The 25,414-nt window shown below is 39.6% G+C and overlaps 1 protein-coding gene across 1 annotated transcript in view; it reads left to right on the top strand.

The window, feature by feature from the left end:
- The window catches only part of LOC149301090 (CUB and sushi domain-containing protein 2-like), a 364,690-nt gene extending 339,918 nt beyond the window's left edge, over positions 1 to 24,772 (top strand). Inside the window, exons 47-70 of the mRNA XM_089484609.1 lie at positions 270 to 458; positions 1,127 to 1,273; positions 1,584 to 1,772; positions 9,981 to 10,166; positions 10,284 to 10,478; positions 10,769 to 10,942; positions 11,498 to 11,671; positions 11,898 to 12,071; positions 12,515 to 12,703; positions 13,036 to 13,209; positions 14,020 to 14,202; positions 15,823 to 15,999; positions 16,160 to 16,339; positions 16,846 to 17,019; positions 17,813 to 17,986; positions 18,428 to 18,501; positions 18,602 to 18,713; positions 18,975 to 19,154; positions 19,377 to 19,442; positions 19,627 to 19,788; positions 21,564 to 21,676; positions 23,524 to 23,611; positions 23,867 to 24,002; positions 24,613 to 24,772. Coding sequence (XP_089340735.1) covers positions 270 to 458; positions 1,127 to 1,273; positions 1,584 to 1,772; positions 9,981 to 10,166; positions 10,284 to 10,478; positions 10,769 to 10,942; positions 11,498 to 11,671; positions 11,898 to 12,071; positions 12,515 to 12,703; positions 13,036 to 13,209; positions 14,020 to 14,202; positions 15,823 to 15,999; positions 16,160 to 16,339; positions 16,846 to 17,019; positions 17,813 to 17,986; positions 18,428 to 18,501; positions 18,602 to 18,713; positions 18,975 to 19,154; positions 19,377 to 19,442; positions 19,627 to 19,788; positions 21,564 to 21,676; positions 23,524 to 23,611; positions 23,867 to 24,002; positions 24,613 to 24,772 — 3,770 coding nt within the window. The remainder of the gene's footprint in view (positions 1 to 269; positions 459 to 1,126; positions 1,274 to 1,583; positions 1,773 to 9,980; positions 10,167 to 10,283; positions 10,479 to 10,768; positions 10,943 to 11,497; positions 11,672 to 11,897; positions 12,072 to 12,514; positions 12,704 to 13,035; positions 13,210 to 14,019; positions 14,203 to 15,822; positions 16,000 to 16,159; positions 16,340 to 16,845; positions 17,020 to 17,812; positions 17,987 to 18,427; positions 18,502 to 18,601; positions 18,714 to 18,974; positions 19,155 to 19,376; positions 19,443 to 19,626; positions 19,789 to 21,563; positions 21,677 to 23,523; positions 23,612 to 23,866; positions 24,003 to 24,612) is intronic.
- Positions 24,773 to 25,414: the final 642 nt, after the last annotated feature.

Below are 25,414 nucleotides of genomic sequence, written 5' to 3'. Positions count from 1 at the left end.
TAAGCGGTCTACATTAATGGGAAAGTTGGTCTGTGAGATGAAATCTGATTTACGATGGAGGATAATAGAAGGAATAATAGAGCATAATTGGAAGTGTCCCTGGTCTGTTTAGTTCAAGATAAACTTCTGGAAGCCATTCATTGTGATATTCCCCAAGGTTAAGGCACAGAACTTCAAGTCAAAGGAAACTGATATGGCAAATAGTGACTTGACTGATGACAGAAGATAGTTTGCCATTCGGAGCTCTTATAACTTTTTCTCCTCAACAGTGCATTGTCCAGCCAATGAGATCCTTACCGACTCCACTGGAGTAATTATAAGCCAGAGTTTTCCAGGGACATACCCTCACTTCCAGACCTGCTCCTGGCTCATCAAAGTGGAGACTGGATATAATGTGACATTAAGTGTGGAGTATTTTCTGAGTGAGAAGCAGTATGACGAGTTTGACATTTTTGATGGTAAGCGGACAGTGAAGTGGAAAGCATCCCTGTTATTTATACCTACACATTTGTTGAGTTTCTTCGCATTGGGTGTTTGATTGATTCAAAGCCAATACAGAATGTATGTAATGTGTAACAAAGATAATTATGAGCCATTTATATTAAGTTACAATTGGGAAGATATTTTAACAATATAGTTACTATTATATTTTTCTATAACCCACAATGCATTAATAAACTTGATAAACAAAATGTTAGAATTATTAGTAGTTATGAAAAAAAAAGTTATTTGCTGGACAGTGAGTTGTTATTACTAATCTTGGCCAATTATTAAAGGTCTAGAAAATGGTGCCAAATAGAATTTAACATAACAAAGTGCCTTACTGTGGCCTTTAAGATTTCTGCAACTTCTTTAAAAGAGGTAGAGACACAAATAAATGCAAACATAGTTATGTGATTTGAGATATAAGGCTTTCAGTTCCAGTCAGTAGTGTGCAGTTTGAGGATCATGGCACTGTTGCGTTAGCACTGATTGGTCACCAGTGTCCATGTGAAGACATAAAGAAGACCTGTCCTGTTAGGGATGTGCAACATAGACATGAAAAATAATACATCAAGTATTGAGCTTATGGTTTTATATATGTTGCGCTACGAAATATGTTTTACAGAATATTCTCTCCTACCAGGTCAATCAGGACAAAGTCCACTGCTGATCTCACTCAGTGGTAATTATTCTGCCCCACTGACACTCACCAGCTCTGGGAATAAAGTCTACCTGCGCTGGACATCTGACCATGCTTATAGCAGGAAGGGTTTCAAGATTCGTTATTCAGGTAGGAATTAAAAATGTGGTGCATGTGTATGTATCACTACAAAGAACCGTAGTGGGTTTTTGAAGGAGTTAATAACATGGAGTAATATGAGACGCTATAGTGAGGGGCTTTTTAAAGCATTAAAAAGAGTTTTAACAAGAACCCATAGGGAGTAACAGTAACTATTTTCTTATGTGGAACACTAGAAACAGCTATAGGATAATATAGGCTAAAACACGTAACTGTGTAATACTTGTCTGCAAGTATCAAGAATCTAGTTGTTCGTATCAGACTCATTTAAGAGTTCTTTTTCCCCCCCGAATGTCTCCAGCTGCCTATTGCAATCTCCCGCGGCCCCCTCTTCATGGCTCTGCATTGGGCCCGGTCATCAACCCACCTGGAGCCGTTGTTCGTTTCAGCTGTGACACTGGCTTCCGGTTGATCGGAATGAACACTGCAACCTGTTTACGACGACCTCAGGGCTATTATGACTGGAACTCAGAGGTGCCATTGTGTCAAGGTGAGCAGAACCTATGTATTTTAATGAGAACTTTAAGGATGATTCATGTGTTTGAAAACACTATGTGTCATATTTATAAAGAACCATTTTGGGTCTGATTGATAAATGCTGATCAATTAGCTTTAATATTGTTGTTTTTTTTTGTGATTTAAGCACATTTGGAACCTTGCCCCAGAGCCTTCTCTTTTTTGTGTTTTATGTATGAAAAGGTTAACCTTAACTGCATGATAAAAATTTCTACCTACATTTTACTAACACGTTATTATATCAGCATACTATAGCACAAACATAATTCAAGGCTACATTTTCCAGGAGTTCTGTAAGGCATTTTGGCCTAATTTATTAATAGAAATTCTGCTAAATGCAGAAAAATAGATTCAGTCTGTATTTACTGCGCTAGCCAAAACCACTTGCATTGTGGATGATTATATGACATTTCATATTTAAAGTTATTTGTGTTATTATTATTATATTAAGTTTTGTTTATCATTTACACATATTTAATTACTGCTCACACATAAGTAGGACAGTTGATGATAATGTATAGGGTTTTAAATGTATATGGAAAGGCTGTCTTATGTCAATTTTTTTGTATCAAGGGGATCTGGACAATTTTACAGTTAGTTTAACTTTATTGGATCTAATGGTTTAATTACTTTGATCTGAATTGGCTGCCCTGAGGTTTGCTTTGATCTGTTTAGACAAACGGTGACTCTAAAGTGAAAATAGTGTTTGTTGGGAGGAGATCCAAACATATGCATGTGGATAAGCAATTAACACTCGTTATTTGACTATTTGCCCTGGGAATGTAAATGGTTACGTGCGTATCTCTTTAGCTTTAGTTTAATTTTTTCTTCATCATTCTGGATTTTGGATAGGTAATTGAATCAAACCCAATGCATTAACAGAAATGCACTAGTTTCTTTTTACTAATGTAATTAATACATCACAAATGATGTCATCTAGGCATTTTTTAATTACTTTCCTACTCCATTATATGTAATGCATCCCTGAGGGGCAGTGGCGACTCTAGAAACAATATATAGGGGGGGCACACAAGATACCACAGTCAAACTGGGGGGGCATTAATAATTTCCACCATTAAATCATACCACTGAAAAAACACACACACACACATATATATATATATATATATATATATATATATATTGCCAAAAGTAATGTGCTATGGAATGATACTTTTGTTATTGGACAATACAATACTTGATCATTCAACATGGGAAGCCTGAAGCCACAATTTAGTACGACTAATCCTTGAAATCCTTTAAACAACACAATACCTTAACTTTTCCACTAAATGATTTCAGGGCCTAATATTAGTCCCTGCTGCCGATATATATATATAAATATATATATAAATATTAGACCCTGCTGCCGATAGCAAGTATAGATCAACACATTAACACACAAACCCAGCTTTGCATGTACAGATCAATTGAAATTCACTTGTGATCTCAGCACTGAAGGTATATATCAAATAAACAGAATCAGACATACAAATCCTATATTTGCAGGTATACAATAATAATATATGAAATGTAGCATTGCAGGTATAGATCAAATCAATACATGGAAACAGCATTGCAGGTATTAATCAACTGAACAAGACATACAAACCCTGTATTTTAAGGTATACATAAATAATGTATGGAAACATAGCATAGCATATATGGATCTACAGAATAACACAAAAACCCAGCTTTGCAGGTACAGATCAATTGGAATTCACATAAAAACACGGCATTAAAGGTATATTTAAAACCCCTAAATTACAGGGATAGATCACAGGTTGCACACCCCAACCACGCTGCCCACATAGAACCTGGCCAGCACCCAGATAACACACATAAGATTTGCCATCTTTGTCCCATATACACCCTGCCTGTGACATCCTGTTCCCCAAGGCTCAAACATCCTGCTAGTGCCATCTTTGCCCTTCCACAATTACACATCTATGATACACACAATCACATTAACTCATGCTCTCCCTCATTCAGACAACTCATCCACATATTAACTCATGCTCTCCCTCATTCAGACAATTCATCCACATATTAACTCATGCTCTCCCTCATTCAGACAAATCATCCACATATTAACTCATGCTCTCCCTCATTCAGACAAATCATCCACATATTAACTCATGCTCTCCCTCATTCAGACAAATCATCCACATATTAACTCATGCTCTCCCTCATTCAGACAGTTCATCCACATATTAACTCATGCTCTCCCTCATTCAGACAATTCATCCATTTTAAGAAACTACACCCCTTGGAGCTTCAAATGAGGGGTTACATGTATTTCTAGGACAAAAGTTGAGTGCACAAATAATGATGGAATATGTCGCTTTGGCTTGAAAATATGTTTTTTCTAACCATAACGACATGTTCGTTTGTGTCTTGCGCACTCCAGGTTTGTACTAGAAACACATGCAGCCCCTCATTTGATGCGCCAAGGGATGTCGTTTTTGCAAATGTGTACTTTTTGTGCCATAATTTAACTTCCTACGTGAGCAGTAACGCCACATCAAGGCTTTAACCCTAATTACTGACCATTCACACGCCTTTCATATCTCCATTCACTCACGGAAGCACACGCCATTCTTTCCATACATTTACTCACAGAAGCACACACACCATTCTTTCCCCTTACAATCCCAAAGAAATGATGGTAAAGGGAGAAAAAAAAATCACTTTTACAGCAAAAATAAGTTTTGCCGTAAAAATGCAAGGCGCTCCAGGGATGAGATGGTTACTCACGTACCGCACAGGCTAAATGGCTGATTTTAATAATATTTGCAGTTCATCAGGATTTCAAAAATTGCCTCCCTCTACCGTTGGCTAAATTTAACCCCATGATCAAAGGGATCATAGGATTAAAAATTAGTATCGGCCATTTTTAAAAAGGGAATGTGACTTTTTATAGCTATATGATCGCTGTGGTAACATTGGCTACCACAGTGATCATTTAGCTAGAATACTTAAACTTTTTTATCTGCCTTAAGAGACCCCCAAATCATTTTTTTTACATTTTTATTTTTTTTAACTTAATATTTTTTATTCTTTTACAATCTATATACCGTTGGAAAGGTGTAGCTGCTTAGATGCCTGAGATACAGGCATCTAAGCAGCATGCCCCCACACCTCTTTAACTGACAATTGTCAGTTGTTAATAAAGTTGCGCGGTGACGTCATCGCGTCATTGCGCGAGACGTCACCGGGCAGATCGGGTGGCCCCGGTGATGCCCTTCAGTGTGAGGGGCAGATAGCCGGGGTAGGTGGTGATGGAGGTCCACAGACCTCCATCAAGGTAAGATAGTGCTAGTGACGGCATGGTGCCGTCGTTAGCACCTGACTGGGACTGCTAGCGACGGCACCATGCTTTGGTTTCAAATTCGGCGGGGGGGCAACAGGGGGGGCAAGGAATAACCTAGGGGGGGCAATTGCCCCCCCTTGCCCCCCTGTAGCGACGCCACTGCTGAGGGGGGTGTCATATCCCTGACACAGAAGCATCTGTCCTCCTCTTCCATGGTCTGACATTTGTTGAAGCAGACCATCAACGACAGGAAAGTTTTCCGTGCATTCACATTGAGGTCTGAACAGACCACTTGCATGCAGCATTCTCTGAGCCAGTATTGGAGGCGAGTACACATATTTTATTATGTTTATATATTTTATCTCCTGCGCAGAAAAAAGCTGGGGAAAGGATAGGGGAAAATGCAGAATCCCCCATCTGCATTTGCAAAACACATACCAAAAAAATAGCATATGATGGCTGGAGACGGTACATAGTGTATGGAACACCAGTCATAGATGAGCTTTTCTAGTGCTTGATACGGCATCTGTTTCACATCTAGGCCAGTGGGAAGAAACAGTCCAGCATGTTCCCGGCTTGACCACTTTTCAATGAAAATTTTTGGATTAACTCCACGTGGAGTTAGACACCCTTCAGCTCAACCCAATATATTTATCAGCTTCTCCTTATAAAAAGAAACCAAGTTCTGAATCATTAAAATTCTTGGCTCTTCTGTCATGGCTTGCTTGCTTATAGATCAATTGACAGATAACCAACACTATCCCTTAGCAAATATATTAGTTCATTAGTACGTTGATGAGTGTTTTGGTGATTTTATTGTACCCACATTTGAAAAGATTCTAGTGAAGGTTCGGATGTTCTGTTCCTTTCAGACATTAATTTCAAAGCATTTATGTGTGTACCTTCAAAAACGTAACCTCATTGTTAAATTCCTTAATGTGTTTGTTCATATCCTATTTTTCCTGTATTGCAGCATTACATCGTAGACTAAATATCATGAAGTCACTCCCAATAAGTTACCGGTGTTGCCCTTTCAAGGTGCCTGTTGTACAATTATTGCCGCGTTTCTGTTGTTTTAACCTCTACACTGTATTGGAATTCAGCACAGTTTGCAGTCTAGACTGTGAGATTTCCCTCAGCTCCCTTTCCAGCCAGGCTGACACTGACATAATTATCATTTCAACTCAAGGCAGGAGGTGTCCCCTTCCCAAGTCCTGCCACTAAATCACCTGCCACTGAGAACGGCTTGACTCCTTGTCAATGTGCTTAATTTGGAGTAGTTGCCACACTTTGAACGAGTACCGGTAATTGAGCATTGGCCTCTACCCATGTGTCTAGTTACACAGCAACAACGTTTTTTGGGGGGGTATATCAAAGAGGGATCCCTATTGACCGAGCAAACACATCATTTGTAGCAATTTACAACTGTGTTCCGCTTTTTAGTTAATTAACTAAATTAGGAAGGTTATATATTAACCCTTAAGGACTGATCGTTTGTTTTCCTTTATATCCCCTTTGTGGCGGAGGCTGTTTTTAAAAAAAAAAAGTGGGGCTCACGTTTAGCTGTAATTTTCTTCTCTGCATTTAGTTTCCCCGCACAAGTTAAATATATATATATTTCAGGACAAGAAAGGATTTCTTTAGATACCATTATTTTGATCATACCATCTAATTTACTATAGAAACAATCAAATCTGGTGAAAAATGAAAAAAAGCTATTTTCTCACTTTTATTTTAACACTCTTTTACTCATCTACAAAAGCTAATGAAAAAACTTGATTAATAGATTCTATTATTTGTCCTGAGTTTAAAAATACCCAATGTTTGAAATTTTTTGCAAGTCATAGGGTAATAAGTACAAGTAGTATTTTGCTATTTTAAATCATTTTTTACAAAGCTTTGTAATCCTGTAAACCTTGTAATGTCCTATTTGGGACATCTTTGAAGCCGGTCAGTTCAACTTACTCCCATCAAACCATATATTTTTGAAAACTAGACAACTCAGTATTTCAAAGCTCTTCCCATGAACTAATTTTAGCACCAACCTTTGCCAATGTTTGCGGTAGTCATTTTTGTGTGAATTTTAGGTATGAATTTACAGCTCCTGGTATATGTCACTGCCAACAAAACACCCTAATATGTGTTTAGCAATGTCTCTTCAGCACAGTGAAACCACCCATTCATAGGTTTGTCAGGTTGTGTTGAGGGTTGAAAGGCCACATTTGGGAGCTGCGCATTTTTATTTTTTTTTCCTCTCCTATTCTCCTATTTGGTACATCTTTGGACCAGGCCAATTCAAGTTACCCCATCAAACCATACATTATTTTTAGATGTTACCACATATTTATTTTTTATTTATATATGTTACTAATTACATTGTGATTAGTAAGCTGGGCTCCATTGACTTGCATAGTTGAATGCAGTACCTGTATTCAACCGGCAGGGCAAGGAGTTGAGTTCTCAGGAGAGTCTGGAAAGACCCTCTTAGGAACTTGTTCATTTTTTAGTGGGCGCTATCTTTTGAGAGGCAACATCATCTCTCTATGGTTGTTCTCTGGAGGGATAGTTCCGCCATCCAAAAATGTCAGTTATATACCCCTGTTTTAGATCTGAAGAAGACAGTTTACATCAAGAGTGGTTTAATTTGCCATATATAACTGTAGCCTGTATTTCATCCAGCATGGTAACTGTTTAAACAGAGAAACGAGAAACGATTACTCACATTTTAGTAGGCAAACTGCCAGGCTTTTGTTTTGCAGCACTGCTATGAACTGTTTTTGACACTGGTTGTTAATGAGGCTTGGACTAACCGTAGGCAATGCATTACATGTAAACTCAGGTCAGGCGCCTGATGCTTCTGTACCATGGTGCCTTGGTCTCCTACCTGCCCCCTCCACAACTACTGCTAACCGGAGGTCCGTTGAATGTTTGCGGGGAGACACGTCTCCTTGCTATCATGATCACTGCATTGCGGAGGCTACGTTTAACAGCCCTTGATCCATGGGATTATGCCCTAGGAGGCATGAATATGTTAATGGCGGCTTTCTCTTTTGGTTCCATGTCTATAGACATAGAAACAGGTTCTGTAGCACAGACAGACAGCAAGGGGATCTGTTGGGCGAGCAGACAGGAAGGAGGTCTGTAGCACGTACCAAGAGTTAATCCAGAAGAGGTGTCAAAGTATAAGCCAATAGGTATTTATAGGCCCTTGATTGCCATAGAGAGCCACAGGTGATATTGAAGCAGGAGGTTATCTTATGTCTTTGGAGAGATAGAGATGCCTGCAACCCAAAAGCCACCTGAGGGCATAATGGTTAGGGGTACCCCCCCAGAGGAACACTAGCCCTTTAGAATACAGAGTAGAGCAAAGCCAGACAAGCCAGGAATGTCAGGAATCAGGCCAAAAGCCAATACAGGCAGCAATCAAGCTAAAAAAGGAACTAGCCGAGGTCAAGACTGGAGAAGTCAGGAACATCAATACAGCAAATCAGGTCACAACAAGATATCAAAGCCATGAGACACTGCTACTAGCAGATAGCCTTATAAAGGATTGAGGAATGAGTGCCATCTGAGGTAATTGCAGATGCTAACAGGTAAGCACTCCCTGTGGCCATAGTACACAGGGAAGCACTACCACAGGAATAGCAACTAACCAAAGTCCTTCTGTGTGGAGTCTGCAAGTTACTGGTTTAAATCCAGGCAACTCCCTACCAAGGGTGTCAAATCCAGCTACCTAAATATGTTTTAGTAGGTACTAAGGTAAAAGCATTGCCTGAAACAGGGTCGTTACACAGACATGCATCATCACTCCATGCCCCTGTCCTAGTAGATTGTGTGAAGGAATACAAGGTTGCAAGAAATTGAATTCCCATCTTTGTAATGGTTTCTTGAGTATATGATACACTTAAAAGGTTTTGGCCCTAAGGAGTGATCATGGGAACCAGTGTCCAATATACACTCCCCAGTACGTGTTTCAGAACTCAACCTAGTCGACCTGCTCCCAACCACGTACAGAGGGCACATGTAATTCAGGGGCTGTCACCATGGCATCGAGGTCTCCTGCTTCTCCCCTCCAAAAGCCCTGCCAACCAGAGCTCTGTTGCGTGTTTGCAAGGTATGCCGCAGCACCAGTCTGTAGAAAGCACGTCTCCCCACAATCGCGATCACTGCGGCACCAAGGCCTACATGCATGACGAACAGGCCTTGGTTCCATGTGGTCACCGCCCGATTAGTTGATCAGGAGGTTGGGCCGGTGAACCTTTTGATATTGGTCTGCTATCTTCTGATGAGGGTCTCACAGGTGTTAAGCGCTTTGATGTGTACTTAGTGGACTTGACCTCTGGCCTGGCCTATCTGCCTTGAACGCTGCTACGTTTTCTGATCCTGAGCCTTCGCTGCCCATACTGACCTTTGGAGTTTTTATGTGATTTGCCTGTTCCTTTTATTACAATAAACTGGACTTATTGCCCCAGTGTTCCAGAAAACCAATACCTTACAGCTAATGTTTTTTTAAAGGTGGTGTTTCACATACTCTGCTAAATGTAGTATTTTGTAAGTAAATGCAGCACATAAGGTACTGTTAGGCTGCTGCCATATAACTGAAGGCTTATTACTGTGTTTTTGTGTAGTTTCAGACATTAAAATGAAATGGCATTTATCCTAAGGTTTATTTTGTTTATTTATTTGACAAATTACATTGTGCAGTAAATGTTTTGTCTAAGAACATGCATGGGCCTTTTTTTTCATTCCAGCTCTGGAACAGGTAATTTCAGAGCTTAAACCAATGATGTGTCATAATTTACTATATATATATTTGAGCAAGTGCCTCTAAACCATCTTTATTTTGCTTTTCATGTCTGTTCTGTACAGCAATGTTCTGTGGGGTTCCTGGCGCCCCAAAGACTGGAGCTGTATTTGGTAAGGAGTATACAGTTGGCACCAAAGCTATGTATGAGTGCAGTGAGGGACACCACATTTTGAACCCTGATGATGCTGTGGCTGAGTGTCTTCCCTCTGGGCACTGGAGTAATGGAAACAACCCCCCTGTATGTGTGGGTGAGTATGTGACTACCTTGCATTCACAAGCCAAAAAGTTTATGATTGCCTTAGATTTTTTGTCTCAGGACAACAGCTTAATTGGCCCTTACTCCTGCTGTGTCCTTTGTTTTCCAGCTGTCAACTGCCCAGACATTAGTAGTGTAAACACAGAGCATGGGCGCTGGCGTCTCATCCAAAAAACCCAGTATACATATGGTGCAGAGCTTATGCTTGTCTGTGACCCTGGCTATTACTACATTGGACCCCGAGTGATCCGCTGCCAAGCCAATGGGACCTGGACTATGTGGGACAACTTGCCTACCTGTAACAGTAAGACGCTGACAGCACAACCAATCTTTATAAACATAGCCTACTTTAAAACAATGAGTTACAGTATCTGTCATAACACTCCGAGTGAATGATTTTGTGACACTGCACTAGGTTATGACTGGGTGACATTAATACATGGTGTTATTTACTACTGTAGGATTGTCTCCAATGCAGTGTCATTTGTAACTTACAAAACAAGGATATAATACTTGTATGATTTGATGGCTAGTAGTCAACAACTGTTATTTTCCATGGTGATTGGGAAACTCATTCTTGACAATTGTTTACAGTTATCTCCTGTGGGGAGTTACCCACTCCAGGAAATGGCAACAAAATTGGCATGCTAACCCAGTATGGTGCAACTGCCATCTTTGCGTGTAACAGCGGCTATACTCTGGTGGGGACCCGTGTGCGAGAATGCATGGCTAATGGATTGTGGAGTGGGCAAACAGTTAAATGCCTGGGTAAGTGTGTCCAAGTGGTGAGGAACACAAGCTTTTAAGGGTATAGTTAAATCATGAAGTGGGAAATGTTGTTCCCATTTTACACAGTGCATGTCACCTTAATAGGATGGAGGTTAATATCTACAATTAAAAGTAGCAAAGTAAGTTTGGCAACTTTGACATGTCTTTTTTATTTGTCTTCTAAAGTTAGTGGCAAACAAGTAATGCTTTCTGCCAGTGTTAAGCTGCCCCAATGCGGTACAATGTAAAGTCTGGAGGAGTTTCTGAATCCCAGATATATTCTGTTTGCATAGTGTTTTACTACCTACATTTTTTTTTTACTAAAAAGTACATTGAGTGAATCTTATCAACCAGTACAAGTTTATTACTGTAAACTCACATTGACTGCCAGATCACATTTGGCCGGCCCTTAATGAATATTCTCAATTGTTCATCCATCCGTTGTTAATCCGTTGTGCTGCAGATTAGTTTATTGCAACAGACTGCAAACACACGCGCACATAAAATAAAAGCTAATGGCTGATTTTACGTCTAACACTTGTGTCTGTCCTAAAGCTGGACACTGCGGGACCCCGGATCCTATTGTAAATGGAGTGATCAATGGGCAGAACTACAACTATCGTGACAGTGTGGTATACCAGTGTAATGCAGGCTTCAGGCTCATTGGAATGTCAGTGAGAATATGCCAGCAGGACCATCACTGGTCAGGGAAAGCACCTATCTGCGTGCGTAAGTACATGCTTTTATGTGCTTAATGGTAATAAGCATCAGAACTGGGAATAAATATAATGCAGGGGGCAGTAACTAGAGGTTGTAAAAGGGGGGGGCATATGGGAGGGCCTGTATTAAAGAATAAATGTTACACTAGTAGGAAGGTCTGTAGTAGCAGGTTGAACATAGGTGTGAAAGCAGCTGGTATGATGTATGATAAAATATGACTACTACTGTTTTACAGCGATCACATGTGGGCACCCTGGTAATCCTGGCAATGGTTTCACCCAGGGATTACAGTTTAATCTGAATGACATTGCGAAGTTTGTGTGCAGCTCTGGTTATGTCCTAGACGGGGCAGCACAGGCTCAGTGCCAACCCAGTGGTCAATGGAGCCAGCCTCTCCCAACATGTAGAAGTAAGTGGGATTCTTTTCAGCATCATACCTCAACTTTTCAGTTCTTTCCCACCTCAATATCATTGTTATATTGAATATGAAACATCAGTAAAATACTCTGTATCCCCATGTTGTACATCTCATAACAACCTTACCACAAATCATACACGCTAGCTTGTGGAGATATGGGAGCAACACAACTTTTATTACATGCGATTGATCAGTACGATGTTTATCTTTGAGTCGGATGCCCCAATACTGGCTCCTATGAACCTTTGTCATTGAGTGGTTAATACTGTATTTGTATCTTTTAATATCTTGTATCTATCTTTATCTTTGCAAATTGTAATATTTTCTTCCCTAATCTCCATCCTCTGTCTACTTCTGTTTTATTTCCTCAACCATATGTGCCACTAAACCTTCAAAGTGACTTTCACTCTCCCAATGTTTCTTTTACCCATCAGTCCTAAACTGTACAGACCCTGGCAACACTGAGAACGGAGTGAGACGGGTTCTACAGAGAGGTCCAGAGCGGTTTAGTTTTGGAACCACTGTATCCTACGAATGTGTACATGGGTACCACCTTATGGGGACACACGTTCTTACCTGCCAAGGGGATGGCACTTGGGACAGAGCCCTGCCACGCTGCTTATGTAAGTAATATAATATGAAGGACTCTAAGGTAACCTGGAAAAGGACATTATAAGGAAGAAATGCAACTGCCATAATGTTGTTTAAATCTATGAATATATTGTCATGTATAACTGGAACTGACAGCACAAGACGAAGTCACTCTCAGTCTATATAGACAGCAAAATTATGTATCCTGTGGTAGAGAACAAATCTGTAGATTTGTATTATTCTGTTGTTTTCTGTTGATACCTATAATAGATTTTGCCTCTGTGTATTAATGTCTAATCATAGGATATTATGTATATAACCATGTCTCACTCTTACACAGGATCACTTTTTCTTTGCCTTTCAGTGGTTACATGTGGCTCTCCTGGCCTTCCGCCCAATTCACAGGTTTCTGGAAAACGGTACACAGTGGGCTCGGTGGTCCAGTACACCTGCTTAGGGAAGCGAGTTCTCATTGGGAACGCTACTCGCACTTGCCAAGCTGATGGACGATGGAGCGGGTTCTTGCCACATTGCTCTGGTACAATGGGCTTTTGATCTTTTGCAAATCTTTATTTTGCTCTCTTCTACTGCATGGTATAGTTATTGGCGGCGTGAAAGGCCATCAACTAGAAAATACCTCCTATAAAACTTTGCCACACATGTCATTCATGAAAAGGCACCCACTTCACTACATTTGCTATATTTTTCCATGGACACTAACTAACCAGACAATATAGATGGGACTAACCACAGGGCACACAACAGCAAATACTGTTTATTCTTTCATTCCTCCATTCTTCTTGTACACAAACTTTTCACTGTTCTTAGATTTTCTAAAAGGGAATCCCTTCATATTAACAAATGTATGCTTAAAGCTCATTTGTGAAAAGTTCAGTGCAATAAAGGTTGGCTTTTTGGGTTCCGATATCATTTTCTGCTGTCTTTCTAGATTGCTATGTTTGATAACCTTGAAATGTTATTTGAATTCTTACATCTGTGTTTCTCCTCTACGGAATTTTTTTATTTTTTTTAACCATCCCTCGTTTTTATGAATCTGCCCTGCAGTTTTATGTCACAACCCATAAACCCTGAATCTTTATGGCCTGCGTTTTAGGCTGCAGTAAAAGGAAAAGAAATAAGTTAAGTGTTTTAGGAAGATTAATGTGAGTGGAGAAATGAGTATTTGGGATTAACTCTTTGAGGAGACTACCTGATTGGAAATTCACTTTTTTTTAAAAAAAATTAAGTCCAATTGCAGGTTCTGGTTTTAAATGAAAAACTTAAAAAAAAAATAGTTATCGTATAAAGTAATCATATAAATTGTAATGTATGTTTTTATTTTTTTCAGGTGCCAGTCCGGGTGAATGTGGAGACCCAGGGGTGCCTTCCCATGGTCTGCGCCAGGGTGAAGAGTTCACTTCTGGAAATATAGTGAGGTTTAGTTGTGAGGCCGGGTATATCCTAAAAGGTTCTGCAGAGAGAACCTGTCTGGCCAATGGATCATGGAGTGGATTCCAGCCAGAGTGTGAAGGTATTGATCTTGCCCAGAACAGGAACCCCTCCTCTTGGCTCACATATGTTGAAAGAAGGGCATAGTATATTATGACTTCTCAGATACATACCCATCTACAATAAAGATGTCTTTCCGACTATCCATCTGCCTAAGTAAATTTACATGTTTTCTTAGTGTGTACCATTATGTCACTGTACCAAAAAATCCTCGTCAAAATCAATATCCCATTGCCTACCAATTGCCACTGTGTCCTGAAGCTCAGCCTCAGATGTTACCTAATCGAGAGCAACCCAAGAGAAAACATAAATCACATATACTAACATTCAAATATGTATTGGTCTACATTAAGACAAACAAACAATATAATATTTTAACAAATTGTAATTGAGAGAAATTATTCAAATTTAAATAGCCTATAATTATGCACTTCCTGCTGCATTCACCAAACACTTTGACAAGGCTTCCTAATAATAAAAAGGGCTAAATAGTCAAAACCCATTGTTCTTAATTCAGTTTCTAAATTATTCCTAGGAACTGACTATCAGCGTTTGCTCCCTAAAACACAATGTCAGTAGCACAACTCATGTTTCATCTGTACCATCATCAGGGACTGAGTGGAATAACTGAATCATTTTTAGATGAATAACAGTACAGCCAATCATAGTTGATACAAGACTCCTTGGCGTAAATATATGAAGAAAACTGCTATAATAAAGCGTATGTGTTATTCACTGGAGTCTATTCAATGCTATTAAACAGAGGTTTTAGTTTACCAAACAAGACTGTTATTAAATGGGTTGGACTAGTACTTTTTGTTATCAGTTAACAACAAAGTGAATCACTCCCAAATACCATTTTACTGGGAATTCTTGTCTCAATTTAATAACCAATTTTTCAAACACTTTGCAGATATCTGGCTATGTTATTTCAGTTATTTTTGAAGTGCCACGTTCCACAGGATTGTGTCCATGTAATCAGATGTAGGATGTTTGCCTTTCATTCCAGTGAGATTGAGTAGCAGAAACACACATACCGTATTTTGTACATTCACAAACACATGTCGTGTCTCAGTTGTATGCTGTTCACAAATAGTTTTCGAACAGTACAATGATCAAGAACATAGCCTCTGATAAAGCTACCTCATATCCTTAAACTTCCTTGTGTGTCATCATGCTGGAGAAAATATAGCTTCGAGCCTGAAGCTCACTGTTGGTTTGGGATCCCCACTGTGAGATGTACGGACATGGTGTCACAGCTTCCATCATGACTCTCAGTGTCACATTGCTGTGCGTTGAGATTCATCACCACACCCTGTTTACTTTCAATTATGTGCCTCTAAGTGTTTTAGAATTAAAAAACAAAAATGCCCATTCTGCTATCCTATAAGACAATATCATTCAGTATGTAACACTGGGGAAGCCAAACTTAAAGAAACCACAAAACCCAGTGTGCTACACTCAAAGCTTCTGCAACTTCACATTGCATTGCAAGAAAATATGTAGAGTAATAGTGATTCAAGTGTTGTTAAAAGGATGGCATTCTTAACAATGTTGTTGGCTTGTTGACATCTCAAAATGTTTGTAGATGATATAATAGCAGGACAGTGCTGTGACTTCTCCTCCTTCTAACTTTTTTTAGTGGTCTCCTGTGGGAACCCAGGTACGCCCAGTAACTCTCGTGTAGTCTTCAACGATGGCCTGGTGTTTTCTAGCTCCATCATCTATGAGTGCAGGGAAGGCTACTACTCTAGTGGACCCTTGAGCCGTCACTGCACTGTTAATGGCACATGGACAGGCAGTGCTCCAGAATGCACAGGTAATAAATGAGGGGAATTATTTTTAGGGTATTGGTGTGTCAAAACATATCTTCACGATAATCTTTGGTCTTTCACCCATCCTGTGAGAGCTAATCCTACTTCACAGTGCTGACATTTCCATAGATCATTTAACAAACATTGTATATCTCATCTAAATAGTTATCAACTGTGGTGATCCTGGTGTCCCTGCAAATGGTATCCGACTTGAGAATGATTTCCAGTACAACCGTACTGTATCTTTCCAATGCTTACCTGGTTACATGATGGAATATGAGCACGCGCCCACCTTATTGTGTACCAAAGATCGCACCTGGAACGGCACAAAACCCCTCTGCAAAGGTGAGAGCCATGAAATTATTCACAGATGAGCCGTTGTGGCATATGGGCATCAGACTTACCCCATTTAAGCTTGGATGTAGTGATAGCCAACCAAGCAGTGGTTTGTATATAAGTAAAATGTTTAAAATATTAAAACATAAGAGTGTTTACATGGTGCAAACTATTAATCTCTCCCTGTTCTTGGCTTACCTTGTGTATAGAATTTCCAACTGAATTCCCTAGAACAATGGTTCAGACATGGATCTACTTGTCCACTGCGTCTGAGATACCATCCACACCCCCTTTTATGAAGCCCATGAAGCCTGGAACTTATATTATGGGGGTTTGGTTCTCTGATGCAGAGGAAATTGAGAATATTTATTCTAGTAAAATGTGTTTTTCAAAATATTACAAAAAACAGTCCTATCAAAGAAAGGTTAAATAATAAATCCTTTATTTACAATAAACATTTTAAACATATTTGTAAATTTTAGACAAATGAGATGTAAAATCCTGTCCCTTTGCAGCTATTACCTGTCCACCACCGCCATCTATCCCCAATGGGAAGGCATTAGGATCTGTCTACATGTGGGGTTCCAGTCTCACCTATACGTGCCTAGAAGGTTACCAGCTGTCCCTACCAGCTGTCCTTACCTGCGAGAGTAACAGGAGCTGGGTGGGTGAGGTTCCCCAATGCTTCCGTAAGTCTGCATTATATTTAGTATTACTCTATGAGATGAACATATGGGGTGACTGGTTCACAAAAGATAGGACACCGTTTTTTTTCCAGAAAATGCCTGTTGAAAGCCCTTCTCTGTATTGATGTGTTGGAATTAGAGGAGTAATATGATGAGCCCAAGTCTAGCATTGCCCTTATGATTATTTGCATTATTACATCTTATTTATAGAGTGCCAGCAGATTTCATAGCGCTGAGGAGCAATCAAAATTAAGAATAACACACATACTGGTATAGAAGGAGAAGAGGGCTCTGCAATTGTGAGCTTGCAGTCTTTTAGGAGCCTTACTGATATATTACCCAATATTATATATATATATATATATATATATATAATATTATTATAATACTACATGGACAGTAGTAGGTCTAGATGTAACTAAGCTGTAACTAAGAACTAAGCTGTTCTTCTCAAAGAAAAACATCGATCCAGCCGCCTCACGAAAAACATCCAAGACATAAAATAAAAACAGCGTAGAAACTATTAAGAAGCTTTTACAGTTTCTATGACAACACTCTATCTGCTTCTGTGTAACATGAAGATTAAGCATTTTCTAAAATAAATAAAAAAGAAGAATGAGGTAAAACATTTTATACAATTGCATAATTATATCCGGGAAGGGTCCAGACATTTAGGAGTAGGAATGATGTTTCTAATACTGCTTTTATTTCTAAAACTTAAATGCGTAGGCATAACAGCAATTTTAAGCGGCTCTCTGTTTCCCATAACTTGTAAAACTGCTTCATGTGTACACAGCTGTATTCTGCGGAGACCCTGGTATCCCACCGCATGCACGCAGGGTAGACAGAGGCTTCAGCTATCGTTCTTCCATATCCTTCTCGTGCCCCCCACCTTTGTTGCTGGTGGGATCAACACGCCGATTCTGCCAGTCTGACGGCACGTGGAGTGGGACTCAACCCAGTTGCATTGGTTAGTCGCACAGATTTACAAAGCAAGAAAGTAAAGCAAGTACTGTATATAAACCATAACTACATGTCTTAGAAAAAATATACATGGCGTTACAGATATTTCCCTGCATGCACACAGTGACATAGAAATCACCTAGGGCTAACAATTTACACAGCCCTTCTTACAATACATATATTCAGGGTATATGACAAAACTAAAACTGACAAACACATGCATTAGGAAAAGAGGGGCCTATAATCTAAATGATTACATCCGCTTCTGTGCTCAGAACAGCACACGCAACACACTTTATACATGTATACTAAAATATAGAATAGCTTACAAAATGATGAGGGAGCATAAAGGTATGATATTAGTCGCAATAACAAGTACCTTTGTATGCTCTAAACTGACCACTACATCGTCTGTCATTTGACTAAGTATTTGTCATTGGACCTGCAGATCCCTCCCAGACAACCTGCTCTGACCCCGGGATTCCTACTTTTGGAATGCAGAACAGCTCCCAGGGATTCCAGGTGGGAAATCAAACAGCATGTCTCATATGAAGAAATGTAAATCAACTATAAACCGTCCCCTACATCTAAGAGACTCTTCTTCCGTCTTTTAATCTTTTAGGTTGGAGGTACAGTGTTATTCAGGTGTCAGAAGGGGTATCTTTTGCAGGGTTCCACCACAAGGACCTGCCTCCCAAATCTCACCTGGAGCGGCGTGCAACCAGAATGTATACGTAAGTACTAGGAGAACAGGTATAGATCTAAGACCAGAGGCACATTTCATGAAGCTAATACACCTACAGAAGACCCCAATGGAAGCCTAACTGCTATTAGTTAAACAAATAATCTAGTGGATTATGGACATTTTCCAATTGAATCAATGCTATAGGGTGCTTGAAGAACTTTCCATGGAGAAAGGAAGTTGATTATTTCTAAAGTTAAAGCAAATAAGACTCCTCATTTTCAATCTCACTTTTTTATGTTATGTATTTTAGCTCATAACTGCAGGCAGCCAGAGACCCCACCACATGCCAATGTTGGGGCACTAGATCTGCCGTCCTTGGGGTACACTTTGATCTACAGCTGCCAGGCTGGCTACTTCTTAACTGCGGGCTCTGAGCATCGTACCTGCAGGGTGGATGGTACTTGGACAGGAAAACCTCCTGTGTGTATGGGTAAGATTGTGCCTCTGCTCTTTTAGATGTATATAGAGATCAAGCTAGAGAGATCCAGTTTGGCCTTTTTATAATTGAGCATCCTGGCCGTTGATATTCTGCACGTTGCACTGAATATATAGTTAAATAACGGTTAGTGCTGAAATGTTCATCTCTCTTATACTCTAGCTGATCATGAAAGCTGCATTGTGTATCTGCTCTCACCCATTCTTTTTCTTATAGCGGATGTTAGACCCAGCGGTAGACCTTTTTATCCAGCTAAGGAGCCCCCAATCCCAAAAATATCAGGTAAGAAACTCTTGTCTGTGTTTTTGTAGTACGTAAAATAGTGTGGCGTTGTCAGTTCAAAAAGCAGCCTGATTGATTTTTGGATTGCTCAGTGCTGCAGTAAGTATAACAGTTCGCATTAACCTGTGTGAGTACATAAAGACTTATTTAGATGTTATGGTAATTCTCATCTCTTCCTCTGCAGTCCCTGCAGATGTCTTTGCCAAGGACTCTCTGTGGAAAGGATCCTATGAATATCAGGGTAGGAAGCAGCCAGCCATGCTCACAGTAACAAGCTTTGAGGTCGCGAGCAGCAAAGTCAATGCCACCATGATTGATCACAGTGGAGTCGAGCTTCAAGTATCAGGTGAGGATGGAAGATGTCGTGGTTATTCCCAGTGGCATAACTATCCATGCATCAGTTATGTTCTGGACTGTCTACACAAACCCTCGTTTTGTTTACAGTGATAACCCTTTATAAATATTAAATAATTATTAACCAACCATTATTTACAAACATAAATAATAATAACAGTATTATTAACAACAATACTAATAACATAAACCATGGATTTCATTGAGAAAAGGGTAGTTACTGAACACAGCTGGAATGTCTTAATGCAACTGAAATCATAACAAAAATGTTGGGGTACATTTGTATGATAACATTAATAAAAACCTATTTATTTATGACATAGATGATTTTTTTGCTTAATGATTGGGCCATAACAGGAACAAAGCTAGGTTATGGCTTCAAAAGGTGCTGGATCAAATAAAAGCCTTTCATCTATGCACACTTGCATGTTTTTTACAGCCGCAGTGAGAACACTCGCCCCTGTATGGTTTCCCTAGCTTCAGGGACCCCAGATTTCAGAAGTGTTAGGTAGAAGCCTATGTTGCCTTATAAATAATCATAACGTCATCAGGAATAATTCCTCTATATATCCCTGTGAACTTTGAGCCACAAACCCTAGCCATAAACTGCACCAATGACCACTATCTTTAGTGAGCCTGATCATTGTTAAAGTGTCCCCTAATCTAAAGGAGAGAATCCCATTCGGCCCATCTAATCTGCTCATTTTTCTTGATGTAAAGATTCAGTACTTGGTGTTATCAGGCGATTCAGGATAGCTTTATGCCGATCCCATGCATGCTTACATTCCCTCACTGCTTCAGCCTCAACCATTTCTGAGAGGCTGTTCACTACAATCTGCTCAGTAACATCAAAACGTGTGTGTATATGTATTATATATGCAATATGCATGGCCTTTCTTTATATAGGGTAAATCAGGTTCTGCACATTAAATTAAAATTATGTGATGTTGCAGATGAGGACACCTGCAAATATATATATATATATATAAAAGCGGAATGCAAGCCTTATGGACTTTGTGTATATATATATATATATATATATATATATATATATATATATATATCATTTAATTGTAAGAAAACTAAATACCTTATATACACATATGATAACTACAATAACAACAAATATGAACCTTTGAATATGTCTATTTGTTTCCATTCGTGTGTCAGGTTGTTGTACGTTGTCTCTCATGATTGCCACGTTTCAGCAATTCTCTATATATGTTCATGTTCACAAACATTTTCCATTACCAGCTGTTATTGTTAAGCGTATTGTTAAGTGTATTTCTTAAGTGTCTACCATTAGTTTTCTTTTTTAATACTAGCACCATTTAACTACATGGTATCACAAGGAAGATTTCACAACATATAATGTAACTGTATAGAGTCTATTTGCAGCTCCTTTATTTTAGCCCAATCTACTATACAACTATACAATCTACTATACAAACATGCTTACTCATACTGTCTTGTACAGTGCAATATGCCAATCATAATCACCCAGCGGGACCCACTGATTTATTAAAGTCTATGGGGAAGGGAACTTTATTCCCATAAGCAGGACTTCATTAGCATTGCCATAAAGAATCACCTCAATGTGGTGTTTGAATGTGCAATGTAAACCAAAATAACATATGACTGCCAACTGAGGCATCCTCCAGGTATTTGGATGATTTAAAACACACTGTTCACAAACTGTATTCACAGCTCTAAGACACAAATACTTTCAGTGAGTTAAGGGCACACTCTTTCATGCCTTCTCTGCAGGTGTTTACAAAAAGGATGAATTCCACCTGCTCTTGCAAGCACATCAGGTGCGCGGACCGGCAGATATCATCATGGAAAAATTCAAGATAGACAGCTGGGCTCTGGATGGCCATGTAAGTATTGCTGCTTCTGAAACCGATAGTTTACTTATTCCTTTACCAATCCTGTAACCTGGTTCTCCCTTTTCCATGGCTCATGGAATTTGGGAGCAGGGAATGAAAAGTGGGAATAAAGAGAAGTTAGTGAAATACGAGACCCCAACCGGTCGTGGCTATGTTGATACGATTCGCATACCTGTAGTAAAACATGATGTATTACAAGTGATCTTGAGTAAGGGGTTCCAGATGCAAGAGGGCTGGGCATTAGTGACTTACAACAACATATAGCAACATATAACCATGCATGGTTTACTTGGTTGACCCCAGAATTCCATTGCTAGGGGGCTCTTCAGTTGAGATGTGGCACTAGCAAACTGTTTAATAAAAATGTCATCCATATTGGAAAAATATTGGAATAAACCCTCTTAGTATACATTGCACTCACAAAGAGCTTTACATTGCTCTTCTTTCAGCTGTTTTAAGTTATAAGCTTGATAGGCAATAACATATACCCATTATCTAGACAGATAACCCTTTATTATGTAGTATTTTATATGGGATGTGCCTTCAAAGCAACGCAATATAGTGTGAAATTATTATAAGCTGTCAGAAAGAGAAGGGAAACTGACTGCCATATTTATTATGTAAATTGCACATGCATCTAAAAGCAGATCCTTGCTTCTTACAACACAGGCTTACTATAAGGAACACAGGCAAGTGACTGAAATGGGGGAAAAAAAAAGAATTCACAATGCCAGCAAGCTTATTTTATACGTTAAAAAATATTTGTTTCGAAAACATAAATAGGAATGATATATGGATGAATTTACCATAATTTAAATGGAAAAATAAAATCATTTTACCACTGAACTATAACAATATAGTTAAAATAAATTATGATTGAGGTGAATTTACAAATCCTATAAATGCAAAGGAAACCGTAAATAGTGTTTGTTTTCATTTTTATGATTTGGAGCAGGTTATTTGCATAGAGCTGAAGTAGAGGCTGTAGTGCCATATCTCAGTACACATTCAGGGAATGCCTTTTAACGTCTTTACTGCCAGACCGCCGTCGTCTTTCAATGTGGTCCGCAGAAAGATATAGTAACCCCTTAATGACAAAGCCAAACGTACATGTATGGGCTCAAAATGCATTGTTTTCAATGGGTTTAGGAACTGCCCATTGTCCTTAAGGGGTTAAGGCCGTAGTTTGACCTGTTTGGGTTGGAGTTGTGTGATGACAATGACGTTACGCTAAGGCAGATATAGTACCTGAAATTGTAGCTTGCCGATTATATCCTAGCGTGGGTGTAAATGTTCTTTCTGAATTCTACAGGTGAATTTGTGCAATCTTTACACCCGATCGCCAGACTATTGCCACTGTTGGCTTCTGTGTAGTAAATCTCTTTTATTATGTTACACATTTTGAATTTCTGTATTTTTACAATAAAAGTATTCTGAAATTGCAGGATTAATATATCTGGACGGCATAGCTTCTGCCTGAGGACTAGAAAGCAGTAGTGGACTAAAAAAGGGTTTCTACAAGCATGAGTTTATTAAAATAGAGTTTTAATTTGTCTGAATCCCATTTGCACTGTGGTTCTGCACTACTGATCCGCACTTCTCTTTGGCAGTGCTGGGCTCAGCTCAATGTTCTCTATAGGTTCCTACTGGTCTACCTGGTCTTTATGGGTGGGCTTGACAAGCTTATGCAGCGCTGCACTTGGTATCCTACCACTGCTTCTCTGGTTATACTGTTATGATCTCTTTTTTTGCATGATGGGTCTTCATCTGCAGGATTTATAGCTGTTGCTACTCATCAGTCAAATAATGAAGGGTGTTGTTTTTTTTCTTAATTCCAGGTGTCTTCAGAGTCCGCTGGAGGAACATATGTTTACCAAGGCTTTGTACGTGGGAAGGGATTTGGCCAATTTGGACTCCAAAGATTAGGTAAACCTTGATGCAGTGTGCCTCGCATGAGCAGCAATAAATATCTAAGGAACAAAATTCACACTACGTTTTACAGTTTTAAATACCATAACATCCTGAAAAAAACTTTCTTGTCCAAAGTCTTTCTCGTTCTTTATTGGTGTCCATTCAAACATATCTTAATTTCTGAAATATATTGGGTCAGCCAAACGTATGAGTGGATTGGAAGAACATGTTTATATCTACATAACGTATATGTTTTTCTTAATTTCACAGATCGCAGACTACTGGTGAATGGCACAGACACGTTAGGACATTTCCCATCCAACAGCAGCTCAGTGGCAGCTGCTATCCTTGTGCCTTTCATAGCTCTAATAATTGCTGGTTTTGTTCTTTATCTCTACAAACACAGGTAAGAACCCACTAGTCCTGGGGTCTGTGGAGTGTCTGTGGCTAAATTATTTTACAAATGCAAATCGAGTTGATGGAGATCAGGGATTTAGTGAACATCAATGTTTTACAATGCACAATTCCGTGTTGAGTTATTTGCGCATACATATCTATAAATATCAGGAATACCCCACAGGGTAGCAAAACAATTCTATCCTCTTATATGTCCACCCCTTGGCAGTAAGAAACTGCAGGCTGTGGGGCAGAAAATTATCTCACATACCTTTTCAAACCCCATCCAGCACTGAATGATGCCCTAAAGTCCTCATCTTCAAGGGTCCATAAATTTGAATGGGGTCCTCTTTTGACAATGGATTGTGCAGTGTGTTAAGTGAATGGGGCTATACCCCCAGGTTGTTTTTATTAATACATACCCACCCACTCCGCCACACAATCTTGGGTTAGTAGTGGTCCTGGGGATGGGGGACTCACCCTAGGTGTAATTTCAGAGTTCTCTGACTTGCTTTTTTTTTTAACTCGCCTCTCCTGCAATTGAGTATATATTGAGAGCTGAGCATGATTTTCTTTTGAGAGTGCTAATGCACTACAGTAACGATGTTTCTTTCTCCCAGAAGAAGACCAAAGGTGCCGTTTAATGGCTTTGCTGGGCATGAAAACACTAATGGGCGAGCCACGTTCGAAAACCCCATGTACGAGCGGAATGTACAGCCCACGGAAATCGTGGCAAATGAGACAGAATTCACAGTCAGCACAGTTTGCACAGCTGTATAGCACCTTCCCCCAAACTAGGTGAGACATGAGGTGTCAGTGGAAGGCAAGGAGATATATTAAAATGATGATGATAACATGATGATGATTACATCAAAATGTTGTTTCCTTTTACAGTGAACTGGGTTTACTTGGAGTCTCTGTCCTGCCCCCCTTGCCCGCCCTGCACACCAGCTGTGGGCAGCTGACAATATCAGTGCCCCGTGTAGCCACCCCATTATTCCACGCCATCCAAAGCGTGCTGGGCTGGTGGGTTCTGGAAAAAAAAAACAGAAGACCCCTTGTGACAGAGGCAAGTATTGCCAGCTGTGGACTGGCAAACACCCACCGCACCAGTCTGTCAGAATCTCATGCAGCCTTGGCAACTGAGTGTCTCCACACAAGTGGCATGGCTGCCACCTCAAAAGGACCTCATCCTCCAGGGACACCGTGCAAGTGCTTTTATACTAAAATTGTATACATGCAAAGTTGGTTGGAAGTGGATATGAACAAATATATATATATATATATATAAATATAAATATACATATTTTTATTCTGCAAACAAGTTCCAAAAAGTGCTTTTCCTTCATGCTTCTCCACCTGATCCCTGCAGCACATAGCAGACTGTGTCGCTTTGGCGTGAAGGGGGAGCGCAGCCTTACA

The sequence above is a fragment of the Sceloporus occidentalis genome, unplaced genomic scaffold (assembly GCF_023333645.1).
Source record: "Sceloporus occidentalis isolate IW3139 unplaced genomic scaffold, rSceOcc1.0.p SCAF_22, whole genome shotgun sequence".
NCBI lineage: Eukaryota > Metazoa > Chordata > Lepidosauria > Squamata > Phrynosomatidae > Sceloporus > Sceloporus occidentalis.
The sequence above is the reverse complement of the archived record's forward strand: the minus strand, read 5'-3'. Positions and strand labels throughout refer to the sequence as shown.